This window comes from Leucopleurus acutus (assembly GCF_964270905.1).
Source record: "Leucopleurus acutus genome assembly, chromosome: 3".
NCBI classification, from domain to species: Eukaryota; Metazoa; Chordata; class Mammalia; order Artiodactyla; family Delphinidae; genus Leucopleurus; species Leucopleurus acutus.
Window position 1 is genome coordinate 92,819,078 of NC_139145.1, and position 24,256 is coordinate 92,843,333.

Sequence of the window (24,256 nt, forward strand, 5' to 3'; positions counted from 1 at the left end):
AAATTTTGTACAGTATTGGAGCCCAGGTAGTCTTTTTTATAAGCATGTGTCTTCTGGAACTGTCAGGTTTGTAAGAGATTTTATCTTGATTTCTAGTGTACTTTTCACACACTTTCCCACAGTTCATGTGGGAGACACTGAACGTGTTTCACAGAAGGAAGAATTATATCTTCATTATTTTCACTTTCAGAATATTTTGTCACTTTTAGCATGAAATGATAGTAACTAAGATAAATAATGCCAAAAACAAACATAATCTCTAGAATTCTGTTGTGAGATAAATATATTAGGGGACATTTTAAAATGTGATTAATTTTTAATGTTGCATCTTAGTCACAGTCATGGTGGATGCAGGGGAGGGTGAGAGTGGGAGATACTCAGAATGCTATAAAGTGCCATTATAAGAAGAGGTAAATAGCACATGGACAAGGTAATACTTGCCTCAAAATGTGATTACGAATAGTCAAGATATCCTGATCTTCTCTAACCCTTTCTTTCATAGACTGGAGCTAAATGACATGGCTTTCAGATTAAGTCCCACTTTATGTCCTATTTTATGTGCTCCTTAGAGTTTCTTTGGAGTGGATAACTTAGAGGGAGTGAATTGGTACCTTAGCTAGTTAATTTTGTTTATTCTATAAAGAAAGATAAAGCATCAGTATTATTTGAATCTGAGTAGCAGTTAAGGAAGATACAATTTAGTACAATTTTAAACAATATAAACAACTGAGGTATTTAACAGGCTTAAGTAAATAATAATTACAAAAATGATGATAATAGATAACCCTCTTTCTTAGGATATGAAGCCCTTGGGGCTGCTTTGTAATAGCTCAACTCTGTTTCTGATCTGGGTCACAACTCTCATGTTAAAAGCTCTGAGTACATTCCTTTCTGCTTATGGCAGAACCAGTTGCTCTAGTAGTAAACTTAGCTTGGACTGTTCCAATTCAGAAAGCTCACAGTACCTTCATTCTCGTTGTTAGAAGATAAGCACTTTTATTCCTTGTGCCTCCTCTTAGTTCTAAGCTGCCCTTTATGATTTCTCCTTTCTGCAAGTTAAGTAGGGACAAAAGATTATACAGGTGCATGTTGTCCTTTCTTCTTCTTTTGATTTTCCCCTTAATCTTTGGTGTTCAGGACTTCCTCCCTTCTAATGTGTTAACCTTCCTTAATTAATACAAAATTTCTGCTTAAAATGTTGCTGTGTCAGGATCTGTTTCAACATTTTGCAATTTGCTCTTCCTGGAGAATTTCTTAAGGAGACCTAACATTTTGCTACTGCTGAATATTTCAGAATCCAATTGAATAGAACAATTTCTAAACAGAGGCAGTACAATTATTGCCTCATGCTTGAATTCTCTGCAGATTATTCTTCCAGTAATACAAAGGAAATTGCAGTATTAGTACTAGTGTATACATATAAGGAACCTGAGATTAATGGGTAAAGTTGTTTTTTCTTATTAATCAAAGGAAGTACTAATCTAGCTATCCTAGAGTCTGGTTCTTGTTTACTCTTTGGTCCGTTTTTGTCTGTTTTTCTTATTTGTAGAAAATTCAAAATAAATGTGATTTCTATCACATATTTTCCTGAAAATCTTCACCTCAAAAGCTGATTTTAAAGAGTCTTTGAACTGAATTTAAACCAAACAAAATGTCTTTGAATAGTCATCCCATTCTTTTGACATAAATTTGAATAAGGTATAGCCAAAAGAACTATGAATTTGTCTGCATTGTTTCTCTTACCAGCATTGAGATTTCATAGCTGTATTAAAGTTCACTGTACAAAGCAGATATGCTTCCATTGTGAACTTATCCATTCTTATCTAGAACATAATGTTGAGGGAGCACATTCAGTACTAGGTTGACATTGCTATTTTAAGTAGGCCTATTTGCCTTTTTGTCTAGTTAAGTGCCAGGCACCTTTTCAAGACTAAGTATTTTAACAAGAAATTTTTTGACATACCATAGTGTTTCTTCATAATCGTAATGTTTCCCTTTGAAAGGAAAAATGTTATTGACCCATTATTCTATCTGACATAGATTTTGAGTAGTTTTGTTCTGAGTGGGAATTATTGTGATCAGTTTGTGTCTGCCTCCCCTAAAGGCTTTGGTATGATTGCCCTTCACAATTTGTGAAATGGTTTTTATTCTTTTATAAGTTTCCTATTGCTACCGTAACAATTTACCACAAATTTAGTGGCTTAGAACAACACAAGTTTATTATCTTACAGTTCTATACTTAGAAATCCAATGTAGGTCTCGTTGGGCTAAAATTGAGGCATTGGCAGGGCTGTGTTCCTTTCTGGAGGCTCAAGAAGATGGTGTTTCTGTGCATTTTCCACCTTCTAGAGGCTGTTCCCATTGCTTGGCTGTGGTCCTCTTCCTCTATCTTAAAAGCCAGCAGTGGGGGTAGAGTTCTTCTCACATTTATTACATCTCTCCATCCTCCTATTCTTCCTTCCCCTTCCACATTTAAGGACTCTTATCCTTGGGCCCATCCTGATAATCCAGGATAATCTCCCTGTTTCTCCCTGTTGGTTGGTTAGCAACCATAATTCTATCACTACCCTAAGTCTCCTTTGCCATGTAAGGTAACGTAATCACAAGTTTCATGAATTAGTACATGGCTATCTTTAGGGGTCCATTATTCTGCCTACCACAATTATGGTCTACATTCGCAAAACAAAATAAAGCTTAGTCCCTATATTAGTATCAAGCCCATGAGCTTGACTTTATTATTAATACACAGTCATCAGTTGGTATCCACAGGGGATCAGTTCCAGGAGCCCTGTGGATACCAAAATCCGCTCATGCTCAGGTCCCTTACATAAAATGGCATAGTACAGTACCCCCAACCTTTATCCCCTACCCCACCCGCACATCCATGGATACGAACCCTGGGATATGGAGAGCCAACTGTAGTTTTAGCAAAGCACCTCCCTTTGGCCTCTAATTATGTAATCTCAAAATTAAAAGTCATTCAGTTCTCTGTGTTAGTATTGGTTATCTATTATGACAATTATGTGTTATGTATCAAATTGTAGTTATTTGTTATTTTATCATAAGAAAAGATGTACTAGTATGGCAATACATTTGTAATAGTTTTAGGATATGAGGCCATGTATAGGATTAGTCAAGACACCTCACTTCACAATAAGAAAATTAATTATTCTGAAACCTTGTACTTTTCTTTCTATTTGAAAAAATAAATTAATCCAATCACTCAGACTTTTCTGAGGCTTTGGTTTTAACTTATTTTTCTCCCTAGGGAAATTTTAATACTCTTAATCTCATTTTTTTTCTCCTTAAAACTAAATAAGAAAAAGTGTGTCAAAACTGCTGATAACACCTTCCTGAAATGTCTTGAAAATACCTCTGCTTCTAAGAAACTAAAGACTTAAGTATTCAGTCCAGTCAAAACCGAAATAATGCTTTCATCAAACATGTCATAATAGTAACTAAATAAATAGAATGAGAAAATTAAAATAATTAAATTCTATCGTGTAATGTGACTGAGTAGAAAAGTCCTTTAATACGGTTTTGTTTGTTTATTTCTCTGTCTTTTTATCTTGGGTGCAAAAACTTATCTTGTTCTTTTCTATATCCCTAACTCAGGACTGTTCTAGATCAGTACTGTCCAATGGATATGTAATGCAAAAACTATGTAATATAAAATTTAAAATTTTCTAGTAGCCATGTTTAAAAAGTAGGTGAAAAAATTTTTAATAATATATTTTATAGTTACCCAGTATATCTAAGATAGCATTATTTATTATCTATCTAAGATAGATTATTTCAACATGTATGTAAGGCCTCAAAAATCTCTTTCTGGTAAGTCTTTGGTAATCTTTTTCAAAGTTAAAGAGCATTTCTCTTGGGTCCACTAGATTTAGAACATAGTAGGAATTGAAACATATTTGACCTTTATGAATGAATGAGAATTTTGTTTTTTCCTACACAAAGAAGGCTTGAAATCTCCAGAGTAGTTTTCAATTGCATATAGAGTGATTTGTGTAGAATTTGCTGAGTATAATCTTTATTCTCTACAGTTTTATCACACTAAGTTACTTTAAAGTTTATTTAAAAGAAAGTGTGTGTGTGTGTGTGTGTATGTATATTCAGATATATATTGGTTACTTTCATATAGAAGCTGTCCTCTTACAAACAGGTGAGGTTGGTAAAGTCCATTTGTTTCTAAGTCTACTGTAATTAGGAGGTGCTTACGCTCAAGGTCTTTGAATGCATTTGCAGGAAATCAAAGTGATAACTTCTAAGAGCTTTACATCTATCCATAGTTTCCCTGTTGATACATGTTTACTGGACATATTTTACTACAATAGACCCGCTTTCTGTATGCAAAAAAATTTTTGAGACAGAAAACTTCCTTCATCAAAGATCTCTGCAAAGATCCAATTTGGAAATACTTTAAATGCTATATTGTAGCTGCTGTCACTAATACATTGCAGCAGTGTACCCTGAACTTATGAAATTCTTCATGGCTTATTAGAAAAATTTCATCAGCAACATTTTTACCATATCTAACCTTTTTAAGTTCTCTTTTAAATTACAACCTATCTTTCCCTAGTATTAACAAGCTAATAGCAGACTTTGATGTTGAAGCTCTAGCAACACATTCTAAAAGTGTTTCAATTTCACTGATCATTTTTTCTTCTTTCCTGCTACTCTTGGGCAAAGCACTTCTCATGGGTTGCATGATTTTTGTATCTTTCAGACTTGTTCTCTTGTTCAGCAATACATCCCCTACTAACATACAAAAATCATTTTCTTATCACCTTCAATTACCCATACTTTTATTTCCATCATAAGTATGTATATCTTCTTAACAGCATTTTCAATCTAATTACTACTTTTGCATTAATAAGAATTGGTGGGGTTAAACTTAGAAAGCCTCTCAAAACTAAAATACCAACTACACTTTGCCTAATGAAGAAGTAAATGGGCAAAACTAAATGTCCATACAAGCCCAAGTCTACTTATGCCATTGTTGGGAGAGAGCATAGCTTTATTTGATCTTTTTTTTTAATATTCTTTTTTTTAAGTTTATTTATTTGTTTATTTATTTTGGCTGCGTTGGGTCTTCGTTGCTGTGTGAGGGCTTTCTTTTAGTTGCGGCGAGCGGGGCCTACTCTGTTGCAGTGCGCGGGCTTCTCATTGTGATGGCTTCTCTTGTTGTGGAGCATGGGCTCTAGGCACGCGTAGTTGTGGCTCACAGGCTCTAGAGTGCAGACTCAGTAGTTATGGCACACGGGCTTAGTTGCTCTGCGGCATGTGGGATATTCCCGGACCAGGGCTCGAACCCATGTCCCCTGCATTGACAGGCGGATTCTTAACCACTGCGCCACCAGGGAAGTCCTGTTTGATCTTTTGATGTTTGTAAATTTAAAGTTCATAAATGTGTAACTTATAGGGTTGGAATAGATTCAGTTAGCTTTTCACATATTAGTATGAGGATGGGTAGGGTGGAATCATGTTCTGGGATATATTACCAAATTTATCTGCTCTGAGAAACTTTCATTGATCTCTAATCTAAATGGATAATTAATGTTCCTTTTGCTGTTTATTGGACTTAAAATTTGAGGATTCTTTAAGATATTAAAATCTTTAAGAGAATCTGTTAATGTTTTGGGAGATAATCCAGAAAGAGAAGGCAGGGGTCCAGGAAGTTAATCAGCGGCGGTGGAATAGTTCTTTGTTGTAATGAATTAAAATATTATGTAGGAAAAAATTCTTTTATATAATTAACCTTTATTTATAAAGATGATGCTACTTTGCCATGTGTTTTTCATATTAAGCATTTTTTTCCTGATAGTGATGATAAACTTGCTCAAAATAGAATGAAATGCTGACAGGGAAGATTCCTCGTCACATTTTAGTATGGATTTAGCTACACCTTAAGAGGTCATGAGCATTTTAATATTAAATTAGACTTAAGTAAGCTAAGCTTTTTAATCTAATTCGTTGTAGCCTGCCTACTTTCACATTCCTATTATATAAGCCTGATTCTAGGAACTTAATCTTCATTTTAGTTTATCATTTCATATTGTGACAATTTAATATTATTGCCCTGATATGGATTCTATAAAGACCAGAGAATTATCTAAAGTTGTAAATGTAAGTATTTAACAATTCCATTTGTTAAAACATCTTTCGAGATGTTAATTCACCCAGAAATGCTTTGCAGAAGTATATTAAGAATATCATCAATATCAAAAATATAGTTTTATAACTTTCGTTTTTAATCTATACTGTGATTCTCAGCCCCTCACCCACACCTACCACCCCCTCCACCCACACCTACCAAACACAGGTCAAGAGAATACTCTGTAACGGCCAAATGGGAAAAGAATCCAAAAAAGAGTGGATATATGTGTATGTATAACAGATTCACTTTGCTGTATACCTGAAACTAACACAACATTGTAAATCAACTATACCCCAATAAAATTTTTTTTTAAATCCTGTAAAAAAAAAATCCCTTTATATTATTCCTTTTTTTTTAATTGGAAAAAAAAGTTTGGCTCTTTTAAAATCCTTGATCTTTCCTGAATTCTGTATGTATGCACTGTCAAATTCATATGTCATTTTATTCATTCTTTGACATATTTATTTAGGAGATACGAGAACCCACCAGAAATTAATCTTGATAGTTAATTTGTATTACTTGGAATTTTGTTCCTCATTTAACATTATTTAATTTTAAAGTGGTTTAATTATAATTCTAAAAGGCAAACTTATGTTTCTTCTTTCAGACAGTCTTTATCTCTTACAAGGTTCAGTAGTGGCAGATCATGACTACATTGGAATGCCTGAAATTTCAGTTGGAGCATACCAAGCAAATATTCTGGTAGAAGATGCAACTATTGGAGTAGTCGACAATGAATTACTGACATCAAGCAAGGATCGTGAACTGTTAGAATATAGAAATGCCAAAATCTCTCCCTTGATAGAAGATCATAGTACTCTTGAAAAGCAGACTTTTAGTCTCTTGGACTCTTCAAACCAAGTCCTTGAGTACTTAAGTTAGTGAACACCAAAATTCATTTAAAGTGCTTGTTTAGAAAGTATATCTCCTTGAATCTTGTTATCTTTTCCATTCAAAAAGGTTTAGAAAAAGTATCTTGACAAACTCTTAATGACTAAATCCTGAAGATTTATTTTATAACTATTTATTTATCTAAAGTTGTGCCTCATTTGAATGTCAGTGCATATATATATATATGCAAAGGAAGTATATTACATAGATGTCTTTTTTTCTTCTAAAAAGAGAACAGGCAAAGCATGCTTGCTTCTTAGGAAGTAAACTAAATTCTATCTCAAAACTTTGTTTGATATTGGTACCATGTTTTCAGTTTTAATTTTTTTTTTAATATTCCCCCCTTTTAAAAAATGTTTGAACTACCTAGAATTGCATTAATAAATATTTATTAAATGTGATAAATGAAACCTCTTTCTGTGTCATTGGAACTTCTAAAAACAATATTGTAGGAAAAAATTTAGAATTGTTTAATGGGCTCCTACAGTGTATTGGTAAGTTCACCTTGTTAGACAGGCTCAGGATTAGGATCTGAAACTATATATTGGTATGAAAACATTTGAGCATTTCCATAGTATATATTAAAGTCAGAAGCATCCATTAATAAGATTTTTTCTTCAGCCTTAAAGAAGTAAATAATTATAAAATAACTGATATCAAAGATTTTAAACTATAATTTCTATGATAGTTATAACTTTGCTCAACAAATATTTGTTATAAAGCACTTTGAAGAATACTGTGGGAAAAATAAATGCTGTGTGTGCCTTGTCCCCAAGAGAGACATACAGTCCAGTAGGGAATATAGATCATATAAGCCATGTACAACAGTAGTTACAAGTTGTTATGTGCTAAGTTCCATAAGAAAAGTGCAAATAATATATTTAGGGAGGAAGAAAAGAAAGAGTTTATTTCTGGATAGGAAACTTAGGCCATTAATGGAAGAAGGATCTTTTGAGCTTGACCCTGAAGAATGAATAGGATTTGGTGAGAGGGTCCAAAAAATTAGAGGAAAACAAATGCACAGAGACAGAAAGTATTGTAATGATTTACAGAAAGGCAGGGCTTTTTGTTGTCTACATTGCCTCCAGTGTAAGGTGAAATGGTAAGGTATGGGGAGATAAAGCTGAAGGGGAAGTAGGAAACCTTGTGGAGGGCTTTGAATACTGTTAGGGGTTGAATTGTGTCCCCCTCCCTCCAAATTCACATGTTGAAGTTGTAAACGCTAGTACCTTAGAATGTGACCTTATTTGGAAAAAAGGTTATTGCAGATATTGATTAGTTAAGATGAGGTCATGTTGAAGCAGAGTGGGGCCTAATCCGGTATGACTGATATCCTTACAAGAGGGGGAAATTTGGTCATAGAGTCAGGGAGAATGCCATGTGAAGATGAAGGCAGAGATCAGGGTGATTCATCCACAAGCCAAGGAATGCCAGAGGTTACCAGAAAACCACCAGAAACTAAAGGAGAGGCATGGAATAGACTCTTCCTCAGAGCCCAGAGAAGGAAGCAGCCCTGTCAACACCTTCATTTCAGCTTTGTAGCCTCCAGAACTGTGAGACAGTATCTTTTCTTTAAGTCACCAGGTTTGTGGCACTTTGTTACAGCAGCCCTAGCAAAGTAATATAAATACCTAGTTAAATTATTTTTTATTTTCTGAGACCCATTGAAGGTCTTTGTATAGGGAAGGGTCATCAGGACTATGATTTAGGAAGCTTAATCTGGCAACTAGTAAAGAACTGATTAGAGGAGGAGAGAAGCAAAGCATGGAGGATTAGTTGTTATGACTTTGAAGTGATGATGAATAATAGGAACCTGAACTATTCTAGTAGCATTAGTAATAAATGGAGCATATCTCAAGATCTACAGAATATCTCATATTTTTTGCATCAACCATACTGAACAGTGATATTGAAAATAGAAACCTGAGGTGAGGTATTACAGTTACTCATTTGAAAAAGGTTAAATTATGTTTTAATATAGGCTAAAGTAAAAGTGATTGGAGGAAAGAAATCAAGGACTCCATCTTATACCACAGACAAATGAATTCCAAGTAGAATTCCAGAAACAAACCTTTAGAAAACAAGCTGAACCAAGATGGCGGAGTAGAAGAACGTGCTTTCACTCCCTCTTGTGAGAACACCAGAATCACAGCTAGCTGCTGGACAGTCATCGACAGGAAGAAACTGGAACTCACCAAAAAGATACCCCATATCCAGGGACAAAGGAGAAGCCATAGTGAGACAGTAGGAGGGGCACAATCACAGCAAAATCAAATCCCATAACTGCTGGGTGGGTGACTCACAGACTGGAGAACACTTCTACCACAGAAGTCCACCCACTAGAGTGAAGGCTCTGAGCCCTACATCAGGCTTCCCAACCTGGGGGTCCAGCAATGGGAGGAAGAATTCCTAGAAAATCGGACTTTGAAGGCTAGTGGGATTTGATTGCAGAACTTTGACAGGACAGGGGGAAACAGAGACTCCACCTTAGAGGGCACACACAAAGTAGTGTGCGCATCGGGACCCAGGAGAAGGAGCAGTGACCCCAGGGGAGACTGAACCAGAACTACCTGCTACTGTTAGAGGGTCTCCTGCAGAGGCAGGCGGTGGCTGTGGCTCACCGTGGGGACAAGGACACTGGCAGCAGAAGTTCTGGGAAGTACTCCTTGGCGTGAGCCCTCCCAGAGTCTGCCATTAGCCCCACCAAAGAGCCCAGGTAGGCTCCAGTGTTGGGTTGCATCAGGCCAAACAACCAACAGGGAGGGAACCCAGCCCCACCTATCAGCAGTCAAGTGGATTAAAGTTTTACTGAGCTCTGCCCACCAGAGCAACAGCCAGCTCTACCCACCACCAGTCCCTCCAATCAGGAAACCTGCACAAGCCTCTTAGACAGCCTCATCCACCAGATGACAGACAGCAGAAGCAACAAGAACTACAATCCTGAAGCCTCTGGAACAAAAACCACATTCACAGACAGACAAGATGAAAAGGCAGAGGGTTATGTACCAGATGAAGGAACAAGATAAAACCCCAGAAAAACAACTAAATGAAGTGGAGATAGGCAACCTTTCAGAAAAAGAACTCAGAATAATGATAGTGAAGTGGATCCAGGACCTCAGAAAAAGAATGGAGGCAAAGACAGAGAAGATGCAAGAAATGTTTAACAAAGAAGTAAAGAACAAACAAACAGAGATGAACAATACAATAACTGAAATGAAAACTACACTAGAAAAAATCAATAGCAGAATAACTGAGGCAGAAGAACGGATAGTGACCTGGAAGACAGAATGGTGGAATTCACTGCTGCGGAACAGAATAAAGAAAAAAGAATGAAAAGAAATGAAGACAGCTTAAGAGACCTCTGGGACAACATTAAATGCAAGAACATTCACATTATAGGGGTCCCAGAAGGAGAAGAGAGAGAGAAAGGACTCGAGAAAATATTTGAAGAGACTATAGTCAAACACTTCCCTAACACGGCAAAGGAAACAGCCACCCAAGTCCAGGAAGCACAGTGAGACCCATACAGGATAAATCCAAGAAGAAACACACCAAGACACATAGTAATCAAATTGGCAAAAATTAAAGACAGAAAAATTATTGAAAGCAGCAATGCAAAAGCAACAAATAACATACAAGGCAACTCCCATAAGGTTAACAGCTGATTTCTCAGCAGAAACTCTACAAGCCAGAAGGGAGTGGCATGATATACTTAAAGTGATGAAAGGGAAGAACCTACAACCAAGATTACTCTACCCAGCAAGGATCTCATTCAGATTCGATGGAGAAATCAAAAGCTTTACAGACAAGCAAAAGCTAAGAGAATTCAGCACCACCAAACCAGCTTTACAACAAATGCTAAAGGAACTTCTCTAAGTGGGAAACACAAGAGAAGAAAAGGACCTACAAAAACAAACCCAAAACAATTAAGAAAATGGTCATAGGAACATACATATCGATAATTACCTTAAACGTGAATGGATTAAATGCCCCAACCAAAAGACACAGGCTGCCTAAATGCATACAAAAACAAGACCCATCTATATGCTGTCTACAAGAGACCCACTTCAGACCTAGGGACACATACAGACTAAAAAGTGAGGGGATGGAAAAAGGTATTCCATGCAAATGGAAATCAAAAGAAAGCTGGAGTAGCAATACTCATATCAGATAAAATAGACTTTAAAATAAAGAATGTTACAAGAGACAAGGAAGGACACCACATAATGATCAAGGGATCAATCCAAGAAGAATATAACAATTATAAATATATATGCACCTAACATAGGAGCACCTCAATACATAAGGCAACTGCAAACAGCTGTAAAAGAGGAAATGAACAGTAACACAATAACAGTGGGGGACTTAAACACCTCACTTACACCAATGGACGGATCATCCAAAATGAAAATAATAAGGAAACAGAAGCTTTAAATGACACAATAGACCAGATAGATTTAATTGATACTTATAGGACATTCCATCCAAAAACAGCAGACTACACTTTCTTCTCAAGTGCACACAGAACATTCTCCAGGATAGATCACTTCTTGGGTCACAAATCAAGCCTCAGTAAACTTAAGAAAACTGAAATCATACCAAGCATTTTTTCTGACCGCAACGCTATAAGATTAGAAATGAATTACAGGGGAAAAACCGTAAAAAACACAAACACATGGAGGCTAAACACTACGTTACTAAATAACCAAGAGATCACTGAAGAAATCAAAGAGGAAATCAGAAAATACCTAGAGACAAATGACAATGAAAACACGACAATCCAAAACGTATGGGATGCAGCAAAAGCAGTTCTAAGAGAGAAGTTTATAGCTATACAAGCCTACCTCAAGAAACAAGAAAAATCTCAAGTAAACAATCTAACCTTACACCTAAGGAACTAGAGAAAGAAGAACAAACAAAACCCAAAGTTAGCAGAAGGAAAGAAATCATAAAGATCAGAGCAGAAATAAATGAAATAGAAACAAAGAAAACAATAGCAAATATCAATAAAACTAAAAGCTGGTTCTTTGAGAAGATAAACAAAATTGATAAACCATTAGCCAGACTCCTCAATAAAAAGAAGGAGAGGACTCAAATCAATAAAATTAGAAATAAAAAAGGAGAAGTTACAACAGAAACCGCAGAAATACAAAGCATCATAAGAGACTACTACAAGCAACTCTATGCCAATAAAATGGACAACCTGGAAGAAATGGACAAATTCTTAGAAAGGTATAACCTTCCAAGACTGAACCAGGAAGAAATAGAAAATATGAACAGACCAATCACAAGTACTGAAATTGACACTGTGATTAAAAATCTTCCAACAAACAAAAGTCCAGGACCAGGTGGCTTCACAGGTGAATTCTATCAAGCATTTAGACAAGAGCTAATACCCATCCTTCTCAAACTCTTCCAAAAAATTGCAGAGGAAGGAGCACTCCCAAACTCATTCTATGAGGCTACCATCACCCTAATACCAAAACCAGACAAAGATACTACAAAACAAGAAAATTACAGATCATTATCACTGATGAATATAGATGCAAAAATCCTCAACAAACTACTAGCAAACAGAATCCAACAACACATTAAAAGGATCATACACCATGATCAAGTGGGATTTATCCCAGGGATGCAAGTATTCTTCAATATATGCAAATCAATCAATGTGATACACCATATTAACAAATTGAAGAATAAAAACCATATGATCATCTCAATAGATGCAGAAAAAGCTTTTGACAAAATTCAACACCCATCTATGATAAAAACTCTCCAGAAAGTGGGCATAGAGGGAACCTACCTCAACATAATAAAGTCCATATACAACAAACCCACAGCAAACATCATTCTCAATGGTGAAAATCTAAAAGCATTTCCTCTAAGATCAGGAACAAGACAGCGATGTCCACTCTTACTGCTATTATTCAACATAGTTTTGGAAGTCCTAGCCTCGGCAATCAGAGAAGAAAAAGAAATAAAAGGAATACAAATTGGAAAAGAAGAAGTAAAACTGTCACTGTTTGCAGATGACATGATACTATACATCCTAAAGATGCCACCAGAAAACCAGAGCTAATCAGAAAACCAGAAAACCAGAGCTAATCAATGAATTGGGTAAAGTTGCAGGATAGAAAATTAATGCACAGAAATCTCTTGCATTCCTATACACTAATGATGAAATATCTGAAAGAGAAATTAAGGAAACACTCCCATTTACCATTGCAACAAAAAGAATAAAATACCTAGGAATAAACCTACCTAGGGAGACAAAAGACTTGTATGCAGAAAACTATAAGACACTGATGAAAGAAATTAAAGATGATACAAACAGTTGGAGAGATATACCATGTTCTTGGATTGGAAGTATCAATATTGTGAAAATGACTATACTACCCAAAGCAATCTACAGATTCAATGCAATCCCTATCAAATTACCAATGGCATTTTTTACAGAACTAGAACAAAAAATCTTAAAATTTGTATGGAGACAAAAAAGACCCCCAGTAGCCAAAGCAATCTTGAGGGAAAAATACGGAGGTGGAGGAATCAGACCCCCTGACTTCAGACTATACTACAAAGCTACAGTAATCAAGACAATATGGTACTGGCACAAAAACAGAAACATAGATCAATGGAACAAGATAGAAAGCCCAGAGGTAAACCCATGCACCTATGGTCAACTAATCTATGACAAAGGAGGCAAGGATATACAATGGAGAAAAGACAGTCTCTTCAATAAGTGGTGCTGGGAAAACTGGACAGCTCCATATAAAAGAAAGAAATTAGAACACTCCCTAACACCATACACAAAAATAAACTCAAAATGGATTCAAGACCTAAATGTAAGACCGGACACTATAAAACTCTTAGAGGAAAACATAGGAAGAACACTCTTTGACATAAATCACAGCAAGATCTTTTTTGATCCACCTCCTAGAGTAATGGAAAAAAAAACAAAAAAAACCAAATGGAACCTAATGAAACTTAAAAGTTTTTCCACAGCAAGGAAACCATAAACAAGATGAAAAGACAACCTTCAGAATGGGAGAAAATATTTGCAAAGGAATCAACAGACAAAGGATTAATCTCCAAAATATATAAACAGCTCATGTAGCTCAATATTAAAAAAACAAACAACCCAATCCAAAAATGGTCAGAAGACCTAAATAGACATCTTTGTAAAGAAGAAGACATACAGATGGCCAAGTGGCACATGAAAAGCTGCTCAACATCACTAATTATTAGAGAAATGCAAATCAAAATTACAATGAGGTATCACCTCACACCAGTTAGAATGGGCATCATCAGAAAATCTACAAACAACAAATGCTGGAGAGGGTGTGGAGAAAAGGGAACCCTCTTGCACTGTTGGTGGGAATGTAAATTGATACAGCCACTATGGAGAACAGTATGGAGGTTCCTTAAAAAACTGAAAATAGTATTACCGTATGATCCAGCAATCTCACTACTGGGCATATACCCAGAGAAAACCACAATTCAAAAAGACACATGCACCCCAATGTTCATTGCAACACTATTTACAATAACCAGGTCATGGAAGCAACCTAAATGCCCATCGACAGACGAATGGATAAATAAGTTGTGGTATGTATATACAATGGAATATTACTCAGCCATAAAAAGGAACGAAATTGGGTCATTTGTTGAGACGTGGATGGATCTAGAGACTGTCATACAGAGTGAAGTAAGTCAGAAAGAGCAAAACAAATATCGTATATTAACGCATGTATTTGGAACCTAGAAAAATGGTACAGATGAACCGTTTTTCAGGGCAGAAATTGCGACACAGATAGAGAGAACAAACGTATGGACACCAAGGGGGGAAGCCATAGGGGTTGGGTTTGGTGGTATGCTGAATTGGGTGATTGGGATTGACATGTATACACTGACGTGTATAAAATAGAACACTAATAAGAACCTGCTGTATAAAAAAAACCAAACACCTTAAGAAAACATAGTTGTCTCAAACAGTGATACCTATCCTGCTCCTATTAGCAGAACAAAGTTCATGATGGAGTCATACTGAACTCTCTCTGGTAAATATAAGTGGTCAAGTGCCCTTTTCTTGGCTCAAATAAAGTGACTTTTCTCCAGTGATCATCTGACTCAAAGTCTTTTTCCATAGTAACAGGGTAATTAGTAATGAATCATTTTAGAATTACAATTCCTAAGCATTTTTTTTTTTTTTTTTAGAATTCTATCTCCTCTAAATACTTTCTCATCAAACAGACCTTTATCCTGTGTGCACTGGTCATGTTGGGTTACACCATGTTGTGTCTACAAACCACCCCAAAATCTTAGTGGCTTAAAACAATAGAGTGTTATTTCTTAGCCACCCTCTTGGTTCATTAAGCATCCATTTTCATCCTCACTCCAAGATGCAGGCTGAAGGAACCTGAGTACTGGAATACACCAGTGACCATGGCAAGGGGAGAATACGGTGAACTGAGCACTAGCTGTGAAAAGACTTGGTGTGTAATTATGCACATCCTCCCTACTCACATAACAAGGGTAAAACCTAGTCACACACTGCTAATGGGTACAGGTTTCTTTTTGTAGTGAAAACAATGTTCCAAAGTTAATGGTGCTGGATGCATAACTGAAAAACTACTAAGATCCACTGAATTGTATTCTTTAAAAGGGTGAATTTTATGAGAATTATATCTCAATAAAATTATTATAAAAAGAGTCTAAACCAAAGTTTTAAAAAAAGAACTAGCCACATAGCCACACCTAATATAGTCCTACTATATTCCTTGAAGGAAGAAAACTAGAATATAACTGCAGTAACTGCCATACTCGTCTTTGTTTGCAAATTCTATTAAAGGCCACCTATGATGAAAGTTATTTTTATTTCCTGATAGGGAATATAAGCTATTCAAATAAAATGCTGATTTTATTACTGAAATCTCAGGATTCTAACGTAGAGATTCCAAATACAGATGTTATGTAAACAAATAACAAGTTATATACATATACATAGTCTTGTCTTTAATGTTTGCAGGGCCCTGTCAAGAGTGAAAATGGATTTCAATATACCATATACCTAAATATTTAGAAGTTATAAATTGAGCTAATAAACTATTCCTACCTTGGCAAATATGCCTTAAGGTTCCTAGAATTCTTGGACTCTTCAAGCTTCACACTAATGAGTGGCAAAGCAGGGAGAGCTGGTCATAGAGAGTTCTTTGTCTCAACTCCATCCTCTCCCAAGAACAACTCTCCCCCCTCCATTGCTGCCCCTCTCCCCCATTCAAGTTCCTGCAGATGCACCCTTTGACCAGCCCAAGCCTTTGGGATGTGCTCTCCACCTCTCTGTCCACCCCCTTAGTAGGGAGGCCTTTGAAGAGGTTCTCCAGGAGGGGAGGGGCACATCCCTGAGCCCTGTGATCTTTTCACCCTACAGGGAGGAACATATGCTCAAGGGGGACAGAGCCTAGCCCTCAAGCAAAGGGTCGAGAGTGAGGTCCCTCTTGCCTGGATTTAAGCGAGGTTTTCTATAAGTATATAGTAAAATTTTGACCAAAACAATTCCAGTGTCTTTATGAGGTTTTATATGCCACCTTCTGGTATTTTTATGAACACTCCAAACCATGATATAGAAAGAAATGGAAATGCCAAGCTATAATAAAGGAAAAAAAATTTTGAATAATTTCCTCATTTGAAAAGTTATTTTTAAATATCATAATTAACATTCCAAGTGTAAATTTTTTTCTTATATCACCATCTTTAAAAAAGAAGTAACTCACTAAGATTTACAAAATAAAACTTACTAGATATTTAGTTATGGGATTCATTCACACACTCAAAAAAGGTATGTATTAAATGTCTACGATGTCCATGTACTGTTTTGGCACTGAGGATATATCAATGAGAAACAAATATCTCTGCCCTCCTAGAGCTTGCATTCCAATAGAATAGTGACCAGTAGTTCTTAACGAATACATTACTTACATCCAATCTTAAAATCTCATTGATAGCCTTTTGCACAGACATCTTGTGGGATCCCGACCTTAAGCCTCTTCCACTTATTTTTTGACTGTGTAGAAAGTTCTAACTGTTTTTGTTCAGAGGTCTAAAAAGGACTGGGCCACTTCCAGCTGGAGTTTCTAACCATTATGATTAGTAATTAAAAACAAAATAAACATTTAAAAAGCAAATTTTTTCCAAACTTTTGTTTTCCACAAATGCATCTGTTATTGAGTGGGAAATGCCAGCTTTGTGCAATGTTACAATTGATATTAAACAGGCAAGGATCAATTCAATGTCATCAAATTAGAAAGTATCTAAATTGGTAGATTGCCCTGAACATGAGGACCAGATCAAATGGTTCTCCTGCTTCCTCGAATCCCTCAATTTCCTCCTCTCTCCCCTTTCTTACTTCCTCACCCCCCATTAATACTAGCTCCTGGGCTTCCCTGGTGGCGCAGTGGTTGAGAGCCCGCCTGCCGATGCAGGGGACATGGGTTCGTGCCCTGGTCCGGGAAGATCCCACATGCTGCAGAGCAGCTGGGCCTGTGAGCCATGGCTGCTGAGCCTGCGCGTCCGGAGCCTGTGCTCTGCAATGGGAGAGGCCACAACAGTGAAAGGCCCGTGTACCACAAAAAAAAAAACCAAAAAAAAAAAAAACTACTTCCTTTGTGTACTCACCCAAAACTTGTTTAGAAGTTAAGGAGCATTGGGTCCAGGGGACTTCCCTTATCTGACCGCCTCACTGTCCACACGTTGAAGTTCCTTGTGAAGAACTCATAGTGGGGAAAGCCATTTCCTTGGCCTGGTGGGTAGCTGGAGGAGACCAGATAGCCAATGACCACTTCACTCCCTCCTCTCTCCCCACATCCCAATGAAGCCTCTGTTAGTTCTGAGAAGAGGTCCCAGGAAATGAAGTGACGAACAGAAGAGAAATGAAAGGAAAGGGAATCTGACTTCCTTCCTTCCTGTGTATTATTTTGAAATAGAGGTGAAGAAAAAAATACTAAATGGAATGGTTCTCTTCCTCCAATATATTTTCCTACTGCATTGTAATATATAATCTACAGTCTCTGGATTTCTAGAGAGTGTTTTATTCTGGGTTTTTGTTCTTTCCATTTAGAATTTCATCCTTACAAACAGATGCATATATTATTCAGTTAACAATTTTATGTGGTAAATAAACAGTGATAAAATAATCATAGTGGTGGTTTATATTACTTGGTCATAGCTAGAAACAAGTCAGTGGCAAATCTGCCTAGACTTTGAGAATAGGACTTACAGTCAATCCCCTGTTAAGCCACACTGATCACAAACTATGTTTAATAATCACTAATTCTACCTGAGGTAGCTAATATGTTATCAGTTAAAAGGGTAATGATTTCTTTTTATGTAATGTGAAAAGTCATAAAATCAAGAATATATAAAAACTCTTGTAACTCAACACACAAAAAGACAAGAACCCAATTTAAAAATGGGCAAAAGACTTGATTATACATTTCTCTAAAGAAGATATACAAATGAGATACCACTTCACACTTACTAGAATGGCTGTGATAGTTGGGGGGAAAAAAAAGGAAAATAAGAAGTGTTGATGAGAATGTGGAGAAACTGGAAACCTTGTATATTGCTGATAGGAATGTAAAATGGTTCAGCCACTATGGGAAACTGTTTGTTCCTCAAAAAGCTAAACATAGTATTACCATATGACCCAGCAATTCCACTTGTAGGTATATACCCAAAGGAATTGAAAACAGGGACTGGAACAGATAAGTGTATGCCAATGTTTATTGTAGCATTATTCAATAGCCAAAAGGTAGAAACAGCCTAAGTGTCTATCAACAGATGAATGAATAAATAAAATGTGGTATATACATGCAGTGGAATATTATTCGGCCATCAAAAGGAATGAATTTCTGAATAATGCTACATGATTGACCCTTGAAGACATTATGCTAAGTGAAATATGTCAGACAAAAAATGAAAAATATTGTATGATTCCACCTACATGAAATATCTAGAATAGGCAAATTCATAGAGATAGAAAATAGATTAGTGTTTACCAGGGAATAGGGGAGGGGAAATGGGGAGTTGATGATTAATGGCTACAAGGTTTCTGTTTGAAGTAATGAAGACGTTTCGGGAATTGTAGTAATGGTTGCAAAACATTGTGAATGTAATTAATGTCACTGAACTGTACACTTAAAATGGTTACAATGGCAACATTTATGTTATATATACTTTACCACAATTTAGCAAAATTAATAATGTAATATACCAAAAACTACTGAGTTATTCACTTTAAACTGGTGAATTGTATGGTATGTGAATTATATCTTAATAAAGCTGTTTTTAAAAGTTTGTGGGATGTAGCTCAAATTGTGCTTAGATGAAAATTTATGACCTACATGATTATACTGGAAAAAAATAAAGGCTATAAAGTAATGAGCTAAGCATCAACTTAATGTGGAATAAAAAGAACAAGTGAATCAGCCTAAAGAAAATAGGTTTGAAATCATGAACATAATAGAAATTAATGGAATAGAAAATAAGCCTATGACAGGATGAACTGAGCCAAAATTGCTTTTCTGAAAACACTAATAAATTGAGACAAATCTAGCAAGTTCTAATTAAGAAAATCTTAGAGAATTTATAAACAATATTGTGATATAAAAAGGGTCAGAACCACATATAATGCAGATATTTAAAAGATAAATGATATTATAACTTTATTCTAATAATTTTGAAACCTTAATAAAACTGATAAATTATAGAAAAATTTAACCTGCAAAAGTGGTTCAAGAAGAAATAATAAGCCATATGATTTTACCAAACATTTATAACAAAATTTAAGGAGTACGTAATTTTAATCTTACACCAATTATTCATGGTGCAGAAGCAGAAGGACTGCTCCTTAAATCTTTGGCATGAGGGTAGCATAATCTTGATACCAAAATCTGCAAAGGACAGAATGAGAAAGGAAAATAACAGGTCATTCTCCCATGAACACAAAGACCTAAAAATAAATTAGCAAACCAAATCCAGTGACCTATAAAAATATGCATTATGACCAAATTGAGTGGATCCCCAAAATGCAAGTTTGGTTTAATTAAAGACTGCATTTCTAAGAGATCTGGCAAAAAAGAGATGAAACACACAAAACATTTTAACTGAGGAGAATTTAAGGAACTATTTAAAGATTAATGGAACCCACAAGGGATGGTGGGACATTTAGTAACTAGCAATAGCCAGAAACCTCTAGGCTTGAAGGGGCAAAGAGAGAAAATGTCCACTGAGAGACGAATTCATGGAAAAGAGTTTAACCATCAGTGGTGGTAGTCATAGAGGAAAGCAACCTCTGCCAGAACAATACAAGTTAGAACAGTAACAGTCATTGTTAAAACTGTGGGTACAACCCTCCCATCTCCTGCTAGAGCCTCTCATTTGTTAGCCCCCATAGGAAGTCAGTGTCAGGGAGCTTGGGGATGCAAGCAGTTAAGATCAGCCTCCTAGGGAACAGAGCAGAAAAGGGCAGAGAATGGATGTTGGCATGTGATTTGAGAAGAACAGGCAAAACCACATGATCAGATGTAAAAAAGAAAAGTCACATAATCATCTAGTTAGGTGGCAAACACTTTCTGTAAAGAGCTTAGCTAGATAGTAAATATTTTTCAGCTTTGCAAACCAAACATTCTGTTGGAACTACACAATTCTGCCATTGTAGTGTAAGCAGCCGTATATACACACTAAACAAATGGGTGTGTCTGTTTTCCAGTAAAATTTTATTTCCCCCCAAAATATTGTGGACTGGATTTGGCCTGTGGGGTAGGCGTTTGTAGACGCTTGATCTAGTAGATGCAGAAAAAGTATTTGCTGAATGTTAACATCCATGTGAAATTAAAAAAATTCTTGGCAAACTCAGAAGGGCATTTCCTTATCCTGATAAAGTGTATTTTATTAAGAAAACAACTATAGTAAGCATTTATACTGAATGAAGCATATATTAAAAGGATTCTCTTTAAGATCATGAACAAGACAAGATTACTACTATTGTATTGGAGGCTATAGCCAGCATATTAAGGCAAGAAAAGGAAAAGTTATAAGAATTAGAAAGAAAACTAATCTTGTTTGCAATAGAAATAATTATCCATCTAAAGAACTAATATAAGTAAATATGAAAAAGATACCCTAATATAAAAATGGGCAATAGTCTTGAATTGGTACTTCATAGAAGAGAAAGAGAACGGCTCCTACAAGTATCTTTTGTTTGCCCCTATATACCAACTTCCCACTGTTCTTCACCTTGTGCTCCGCCCAGATCCTGGCCTCAGCAGAGTTCCAGGTGGATTTGGCCAATGGGGATTCCTGGCAAAAGATCAGAAGGAAGGAGGAAAATGAGGTTGAGATATTTGTTCTTCTTGCCCGCGTCCTCATTCTGGCTATTACTTTCAAGAAAAGGCCCCTGCTTTACAGTACTCTACTCTTCTGGGTTTCCAGTAACCTCTTCTTCCTCTGGTCCTTTTGGATCTAGGTGTGGAGTTAGGTCTATTGGTAACAGTCTGGGTTTTGCCTACATCCCATGCACATCTTTGTACTTAGTCCCTTTGATTATGCTAACTTGTCATTTGTTCACTGTTGAAATCCAGATACAACCAATAAACACATTATAAGATGTTCAATCTCATTAATAGCCAGAAAAAAATGCAAATTAAAGATGATTTAAAACCTACCAGATTGGGGATAATTTAAAATATTAACAAGGATGAGAACAGACAATACAATTATACATTATTGGTGAGTGTATAAATTGATACAACCATTTTTGACAAAACAATTTAGTATTATATAGCAAAGTTGAAGATTCACAAGCCTATAATCCAGCAATTTTGCACCAGGAGCCATGTTCAAGGAGGAATTTTTGTAATAGCAAAACATTGGAAACAACATAGATATCTATCAACAGAATGGATAAGTGGATTGTGGCTTATTCATACAATGGAATACTTAATAGCAATGAAAATGAATAAATTACAGGTACATAAAAAAGCATGGAGGAAGTCAAGAACACAAAAGGGAGCAGAAAAATCAGCTTAAAGAAGGTGAGACATGGGCAAAGATTTGAAGAAAGTGAGAAAAGGAGGCATGTGCATATCTGGGGGGAGAGCATTCCAGAGGAGAAGAAACAGCAAGTGCAAAGGTGCTGAGGTGTTTGTGTTTGGTGTTTTGAGGAACAGCAAGGGGCCCAGGAGACTTAGAGTAAGAGGGAATACTGTATAACAAAAGATCAGAGAGGCAAAGGGGTAGAATAAGTTGTTTCAGGCCTTGTAGGCCATTGTATGGAATCTGTTTTTAGTGTGAGTAATATGGTAACTCACTGAAAGTATTTGAGAAAAGTGACACGATCTGACGTGTTTTTAGATAATCGCTTTGGAAGCTGGAATGAAAATGGACTGAGAAAGGGCGATGGAGGACTGAGAAGGGTTAGGAGGATGTTCCAATAATTCAGGTGAGAGATGACATGGCACTGGTAGCAATGGGGTGTGGCGAGAAATGCTTAGTATCTGTTATATTTTAAAGCTAGTTTACATGGAATTTGCTTATATTGAATGTAGGTATCTAGAGGAAGACAGGAGTCTGTGATGACTCTAAACTTTTTAGGTTTGCATAACCAGAAGGATGGAGTTGCCACTAAATGAGATGAGGAAGAGTTTGAAGAGGTGGGTTTGGGAAAGAAGAAAGAACTTCAGTTTTGAACATGTTGCATTTGAGATAAACATGCAGATGGATATGTTGGTAGACATTTGGATATAAGAGCTGAAGTTCAAGAGATAGGCATTCAGCATTCGTTTATGCACATTTCAGAACTCTCCAAAATAAAACTTTAATATGCGTCCTTTGGGGAGACCAAGACATTCTCTTTGCTGCAGAGAACCGCACTTGCTGTCGAGCCACCACACTTCTCGTTAAATTATTGCTGAGGCAGCAATCCAAAGCACCTGGTGATTGATTACACATACTTGATGGCATTATTTATACTACCTGGCAGAGCAAACAGATGCTTAAGCAAGGTTCCTAGCTTTATGAATGACGGCAGCAGAGCATTCAACTCCCTTCCCCCTTTTGATGGATATAGCTGATGCTAACATCACATTTAAGGGACTACAAATAAAGCAGGTAAGTTCTCAAGAATCTCATTCTCATCCGCCAGTGGAAACTGAATGAGGCAGAACATTAGCCTCTGCAGCAACTTATTATTTTGCCATCACATAGTACTTTGTCTTTCCTAAAGAATTTGCAATCCAATGTAATTTACATAGAATTTCTGAAGTTGTTCTTATATCATTTTCCTATTTCCAACTCAATTTGCATTTGAAAACTGGAGAGAGAAATTTTTTCCCCAGAATAAAGATCAGATTTTTTGGAATATCTTCTCAAACTTGAAGTTATTCACCCTTAATTCTAATCTTCCTTGTAATTCCTGTCAGTGAATTATAGATTCTAAAAATCTTAGCATTGTACATAATTTTACTAAGATACCTAAATTATCAAGGTCACTGGGATACAGGGCTTTGCTGAAGCAATAAGACATTTCTGTTCACTCAGAGGAAGACAGTGTGTTTGGCTCCAGTGGTAAAAGGGTTTCATTCGAATTGTGATCAATGACTGGAAGGTCATGTACCACTAGGGAAGACAGAGTGGGCAGTGAAGGCAGCACAGCAGCAGAAAGAAGAATATTTTCTGTTCTCCCCACACACCTCGTTAGCTCTTTCCATAGTTAGCTTCACATCTCTCCCCACTAAGAGGCCTCTTGGGCTTTAGGTTTCCAATCTCACAGACTGAGTCTCCCTGAGCTGAGAAAGCTGAAGTAGGGAGTAGATCTGCCTGATGGTGGGATGCAGGGGCTGGGGGCACGGTTTAATCCATGGCAAAAGGACACCACCTGGCAGGGGGATTCTGCTGTGGGACGACACAGACTTCCAAGCAAAAATCACCCCATATCTGTGAGCCTCTTCCTAAGCAAGGAAGGCAATGTTGCAGGACACCTTGGGGAAAGGTATAGAAAAGCAGACCATCCACAGATGTTTTCACCAGTGTAGGTTAGGTAATTACTTAACTAGGCCCCTGGAAAGAGTTGGAATAATTCAGTATTCAAAGGAGCCATGACATAGTTTGTGGAAGCCAAGAATGCATTTCCACGTGGCCCAG

The 24,256-nt window shown here is 36.5% G+C and overlaps 1 protein-coding gene across 1 annotated transcript in view; it reads left to right on the forward strand.

Annotated features, from left to right (window-relative positions):
* GIN1 (gypsy retrotransposon integrase 1) overlaps positions 1–7,411 on the forward strand; it is a 28,572-nt gene extending 21,161 nt beyond the window's left edge. The window contains exon 9 of the mRNA XM_082836223.1: positions 6,771–7,411. Within this exon, the coding sequence (XP_082692349.1) occupies positions 6,771–7,045 (275 nt within the window). The 3' untranslated portion in view covers positions 7,046–7,411. The remainder of the gene's footprint in view (positions 1–6,770) is intronic.
* Positions 7,412–24,256: the final 16,845 nt, after the last annotated feature.